The sequence below is a fragment of the Petaurus breviceps genome, unplaced genomic scaffold (assembly GCF_028583685.1).
Source record: "Petaurus breviceps papuanus isolate PSGF00001 unplaced genomic scaffold, PetGlider_PUasm1.0 229, whole genome shotgun sequence".
NCBI lineage: Eukaryota > Metazoa > Chordata > Mammalia > Diprotodontia > Petauridae > Petaurus > Petaurus breviceps.
Genome location: NW_027185903.1, coordinates 16,216,034 through 16,222,224, shown reverse-complemented (window position 1 = coordinate 16,222,224; position 6,191 = coordinate 16,216,034). Strand labels below are relative to the sequence as shown.

Genomic DNA, 6,191 nt, shown 5'->3' with positions numbered 1-6,191 from the left:
AAAGAAAAGCACCCCCCCCCAAAAAACAACAACAACAAAATTACTTTGTATTTGCTTCCTATATATTGGGGATTTGTTATCTGTGTACATGCTATTTCCTCCAATAGAATCTAAATTCCTTGAGGGCACAGACTTTTTGTCTTCCTATCATTTGTACCATTAGACTGTGAGCTCCTTGAGGACAGGACTATCTTTGGCTTTTCCTTTGTACCTCCAGTGCTAAGCATAGAATCTGGCACAAAGTAGGTGTTTTAGTAAGTGTTTATTAACTATCATTTGTTCTTTGTGTTACTATTTCTGGCACATAAGGCCCCACTCGCTTTTCATATTTTGTACCTTCAACCCAAAGCCTTTTCTAGGTTTCCAACACTTCTGATGTCATAGAACTTAGGGGTAGAAGGATCCAATCTCTTACATAACAGATGAGGAAACTGAGCCCGAGAAAGAAGCTAAATTTGTCCCTGTTGGCACAAGTCATGACTAGCAGAGCTGTATTTTGAACTCAGTTCCTCTGACTCCAAATCCAGTGATCTTTCTAATACTACATGCTGCCTCGTTGCTCAGGCTCCTTACCTCTCTGTCTGATTCCTGCTGTCCAGATTGCTTCCTTGCATTTTGGACTTATCACCTGTGTTGGCCTTCAATTCCTACCTTCTGTGAATGACCTTCAATGTCTGCATGAACCCCAATTCAAGACTACTTGCTTAGTTCTATACCCCTGAGTCCTCCTGGGTCTACACTTTTCTGAAACCTATGCACGGCTTCTTATCCTTATCCACAATAGATTAATATTTTGCCTGTAATGCAAATTAGTACACATATGCCCTAGGAAATGTACTTCATCTATAATTTACAAAGAAAGGAAATTTCTATACAGATAATTCTCTATGCAAATGTAACAATAGGTTGAGACCTCCCCACATCCCAAAAAAGCCCCATTTTGTTGCAGGTTTCCTGCTTCTGCTGCCCATGGACTGACAAGATGTCACTAAAGGATCAGCGCTGCTTTTTTACTAATAACATGGCCCATTCTCTTACAAATTTTTCATAATCTTAATTAGCATCACTGGATCCTTTCAATAGGAAAGAGGCACAAGGGGAGAGGGAGATAAAATTCATGGCTTTCTTTCATGTAATGAAAAAGTCCCAAATAAGATTTCCATGTTCATGGAGAAGTTCAAATTAGTAATCATGAAGAGAATATTACTTCGACAAAAATGCAATTTAAGAAACATTTATTAAACATCTACAATGTATAAGGCATAGTACAAGACAGTGGGGAGATACAAAGACAAAAATTAGCATTCCATGGCTTCACACCTCTGACATTGTACTACAGGGATATAACATGTAAGCAGATAAGAAAATACAAAGTAAATTGGGGAGGGCAAGGTGGGGGGTAACTAAGGGAATCAGGAGAGCCTTCATGAGGAAGATAGCACCTACGCAGGATTGTGGAAGGATGAGAAAGATCCTTAGACATAGAGATGAGGAGACAGCTCAGTCAGAACTGGGAGACAGATGGCTTCTGTGAGGTTCTGGGACTTTGGTGGGGAACCTGCAACCTCAAGGCTACATGTGGCCCTCTAGGTGCTCAAGTGCAGCTCTTTGAAACCAAACCTCACAGAACAGATCCCCTTAATAAAAGGATTTGTTCTGCAAAACTTGAAGGCCACACCCAAGGACCTAGAAGGCCACATGTGGCCTCAAGGCATCAGGTTCACCACTCCTGGTCTAGGGTTAGGAGATGGAATCAGTTTCGGGAATAATTAAACTGTAACAGTAGAGTATGTGAAACATGAATTTGAGCACAGAATATGCCAGGTATTCCTGGGCACACTGTAATGATTAAAAATATATATATTTTAAATTTTGCCTCTCATTGTTAAAGTTTATATTTTTTAAGTTAAATTTTGTTTAGTTTCTTAAATTTGTGTGTTCAACAAATATTCACCTTAAAATAAAAATTCTCTGGGTACACAATCTATTGAAATATGCTACATATACTTGTAGTATGAAGGCAAGTAAAACAAAATGTCTAGAAAGCCAGGTTGTAGAGTGCTTTAAATGCTATTGGGGAGATTTGTAATTTATTTTTGAAGCAATAGGGAGTCACTGAAGACATTCAGACAGGAGAGTGACAACCAATGCCCTAGGAAGACTATTTTGGCATTGTATTAAGATGGACTGGAGCAGAGTGAGATTAGAGGACATAAACTAATTACCAGGGTATTCAAGTAGAAATAGAAATTGTAATATGAATGTTCCAAGAACTACTAGCCTTGCTGGAGAGTAGCTAGATATTTGTGATGGAGTGTTTTTTTCTGACTGAAAAGCAAATGCTTATGACCATTTTAATAGAGCTAGATAAAGTTGATATAGTGCACACAAGATTTAGAAAATTTAAAAAGGCACTAGTTAAAGGCAAAATATTTTATGGTATAGCTAATTTAACGACATTTCAAGGCTAATTCAAACTTGGTGATGGGAGGACTGTGGAGGAAAACTACATAAACAAGCCAGGTTATGTATTTGTCTGGAAGATCTATTTACCCCTTCTTCCTACTTTCCTTTTTTCTTCAGCTGCTCTACAAAGTAATCATTGCAAGCCACTGTCAGGGCAGCTACCATAACTACAAACTCATTAAAGTCCACTTCATTGTCTTTATTGGCATCCAGATCCTTCATAATCTTGTCGACCAATTCAGGATCCTTCTGACACTGAAAAGAAAAAAAAAAAAGAAATTTCCAGCTCTGAAATTTGGGGGAGAGGGGACACACAATAATTCACAAATACCATCTAGTATTTACAGCTGGTATTTACGTTGAAGATTTCATCATCCAAAGACATTTTCCATGTGCGTAGTGGTGTCCTTGGTGCTGAACACTCTGATTTAGACAGACCCAGTTCCATCCTCTAAGACCTTATCATCACAGCACAGATTGGAATGAACACAAAAACAATCTCCCAAAAGCAAAATTTTTTCTTTTTATGAACTACAACACAGATAAGAAGATAGTTTATTTTCTAGTCACCTAGGGGGATATTTTCAAGATGCAAAGGGGATCTATGTTTGGGGGGGGAGTCAAGATATATTTGGGCTTGGAAAAGATGAAGGACTATAGAGGTCCCTACCTCTTCTCTGATTAGTGTTTACTTCATTGTGATTCATTTTCTCCAGTTGTGAATAAGGTCTTAGAATCATGGGATCGTAAATTTTGAGCAAAAATAGACCTTTGAAGTCATGTAATCGAAATCCCTTGTTTTACTGATGAAGAAACTGAGGATCAAAGAAGTTATGTGACTTCCCCAAGGTCACACTGGAAGAAAGCCAGGATTCTAACTCAGGTCCTGTAACTCCAGATTGAGGGCTTCCTCCACTATACCCTACTGTTTCCCTTCTCACATAATATTCTTAACCACCACTAGTAAAGCCTGTGAAATTTCCATTTGATCAAAATCAGCTTGACAGAAACAAAATTGTCCTGAGATACTTTGGTGTATCAAGTTTGAGTTTCACTTGTTGAGTGTCTAGTATTTAGTGTCATGCAAGGAAGTAACTTAGTTAAAACTTTGGAATGAAGCAATACCCCCAGACATTCTAGGGTCTAGCACAGAGCCTTGCACACAGTAGGTGTCTAACAAATGCTCACTGAATTGCACCCAATCTTGAGCAAGGGCCAGGAAGAATATCATACCTTGTTTTTTTAAATGCACAGTAAGCCTGAGTCACTAAGAGCAAAATGTACGAACTACATCACAACAAGATCCATATAATTACTGGTCACTTTTCAGAAGTGTTTTGAAGTCTTACAAAATTCTTTATTCATAATAATGTCTTGTCTGAGCATACTGGTTGTGTTCAGATCAATTCAAGGCAGCTCCCCCATGCCGCAAGATATGACTTTTTCATCAGGATGGTGTTGCAATCTGTTAATGGGAGACCTTCTCCACAGATTTATTGAGCCTTGCCAATTTGAGAAGAGTATCTGTTTGCTATGCACCTGGTATCCTGAACTGGCTCATATGCCAGACACACCCTCAGCTATTGATTCCAATCAGCTTGTGCCGAGTTGATGCAGCTTTCCAAATCTTAGTCATTCACTACACAAAATTGACTTTTTCCCCTCTCTTCTAAGGAAGCCTATATTTTAATCAATTGAAGAGCAAGCTACATGAAATGTCACCATCCATAACTTAAAGCCTAGCCTAGCTGCATCATACTCAATACAACTTTGCTACCAGTTAGGCATGGCTCCCTGCTCTATGAGTTGAATTGCCAACAGCATGACAGGATTATCAATCAATTCATCAACAAGCATTTATCATCTGTAATATTCCAGGCACTCGGTGGGATGCTGTAAACACAGATACAAAAAATGAAACAATCCCTGAGCTCAAAGAACTTATATTCCATCTGGGGAAATAATATGTATGTAAGCAGAGATAAAAAGTTTAAAAAGTCAATATGGGGTCATTTCAGATGGAGACACTAGCACCTGGAAGGATCTAGGAAGCCTCTCGGAGGGAGGTGCAGGGAGCCGAGTTGCAAAGACTAAGGATTATAGTTTTAGAATTGGCAGGCGCTTTATGGTCTTCCACTTTCAGCTCTCTCTCGCTCTTGCTCTGCTCACAGATGTACAGCGGAAAGAACACTGCCTCTTGAAAAACCTAGGTTCAAAAGCCTGCCTCTGCCACTACCTATATGGCCTTGGTTAAGTCACTTGGCCTCCTTTGGCATTGGTTTTCTCATCTACAAAAGAGGGAGGTTGAACTAGATGGCTTCCAAGGTCCTTTCTACTTCAGGTCTATAATAGACAAACTAAAAAGGGTTGGGGGGGGTGCGGTGAGTGAAAGAAGTCTTAGGGCAGACCTTAACCACATGCATCATGAAATGCACACATACTTGATGTTGGGTTTTTTATTTTATATATGTATATAAATATGTGTATCTATCTATCTATCTATCTATCTACCTATCTATCTATCTATCTATCTATCTATCTATCTATCTATCTGTCTGTCTGTCTGTCTATCTGCCTCTCTGCCTATCTATCTACCTATCTGCTTGCCTCTCTGTTTGTCTATCTATGTATCTATCATCTACCTATCTATGTATCTGTCTATCTGCCTCTCTATCATCTATCCATCCATCCATCTGTCTGTCTAACTACCTACCTATCTAGTTATGTGCATTTGAAGTTCCAGACCCAGTTGACATTTTGTCAAATTATAAGATCCAGAAAAAACAGCAGGAGAACATGCAGCTCCTTATACCTGGAACTGCCTTCATTTACCTCTAATTGAAAGAGAGAAAAGAAAAGCTCACTTACTGATAGGAAGTCAGTGAGCTCACTCTGGAGTAGTAGCTTCAACTCCCCTTTGTTGAGCTTGAACATGTCCCCTTCTTTGCTGGAGTAACAGTGGAAGATTTTAATGAGGGTGTCCATGGCCTTCTCTAGCTGTGTAGGCATGGCAGTCAGCAGGACAGCTTGTAGGATCGGGCACCAACCTGAGACTCCTAGCTAGCCTGATGGAAGGTGACCAAAGCAGATGGTGAAGATTTGAAACTACAATGAAAACATAACATTCCAATAGAACCCCAAGATATTCAAGAAACAAGAGGTGATTGTTAGACTCTAGTAATCATTTTAACAAGTTTTCATCCCACTCTAGAGCAAACCGCAAAAAAAAAAGTTGGATGAGTGAGTGAGCTTAGGTTTTACCTCCCAAGGTGTACTTCTTACAGATTTGTTCTGCAAGCTAGTAAACAAGCAGTAATTTATCACATAACCATTTTGAAAACAAAGATCCTTCCTCCCCACCAACAAAAAGAATATATTTAACTTCATACCTTTTTGGACAACACACTTCAGTGTCAACAGGTGGTTAAAACTAATCCAAATGCATTTGATGGAAGTTCCACCCAGCACACATCAGCTCCCCTGGTGAATAGATGAAAATCACCAGTAACAAGAGATGCAGCCAAGGGAACCTCCTCTCCAGTTATTTGTCCAGAATGAGCAGGTGAGCACCCCCGAAGCCTCATGTGGCCATGAGGGAATGGCTGGGAGTCCTTTGCCTGCATCTGGTTCGGGGTGGGGAGGGGAAGAGAAGAGAAAAGAGGAAGCCTGACCTACCATTATAGCACGGGCGTCAGAAATGCAATTAGTTGCTAGGAAGTTGATGA

At 39.7% G+C, this 6,191-nt stretch overlaps 1 protein-coding gene across 1 annotated transcript; it reads right to left on the bottom strand.

Moving 5' to 3' along the window:
• Nucleotides 1-2,180: 2,180 nt before the first annotated feature.
• S100Z (S100 calcium binding protein Z) lies at nucleotides 2,181-5,514 on the bottom strand. Its single transcript, XM_069095988.1, has 2 exons — nucleotides 5,335-5,514; nucleotides 2,181-2,721 (listed from the first exon to the last, which is right to left on the bottom strand). The coding sequence occupies exons 1-2, from the start codon at nucleotides 5,473-5,475 to the stop codon at nucleotides 2,563-2,565; spliced, it is 300 nt and encodes a 99-aa protein (XP_068952089.1). The 5' UTR covers nucleotides 5,476-5,514; the 3' UTR covers nucleotides 2,181-2,562.
• Between the last annotated feature and the right edge of the window lie 677 nt (nucleotides 5,515-6,191).

Coding starts and splice junctions, on each gene's coding strand:
- S100Z (XM_069095988.1), bottom strand. CDS start 5,475: ATGCCTACACAGCTAGAGAAGGCCATGGACACCCTCATTAAAATCTTC. Junction 2,722..5,334: donor AGCTCACTGACTTCCTATCA/GTAAGTGAGCTT, acceptor TTTTCTTTTCAG/TGTCAGAAGGATCCTGAATT.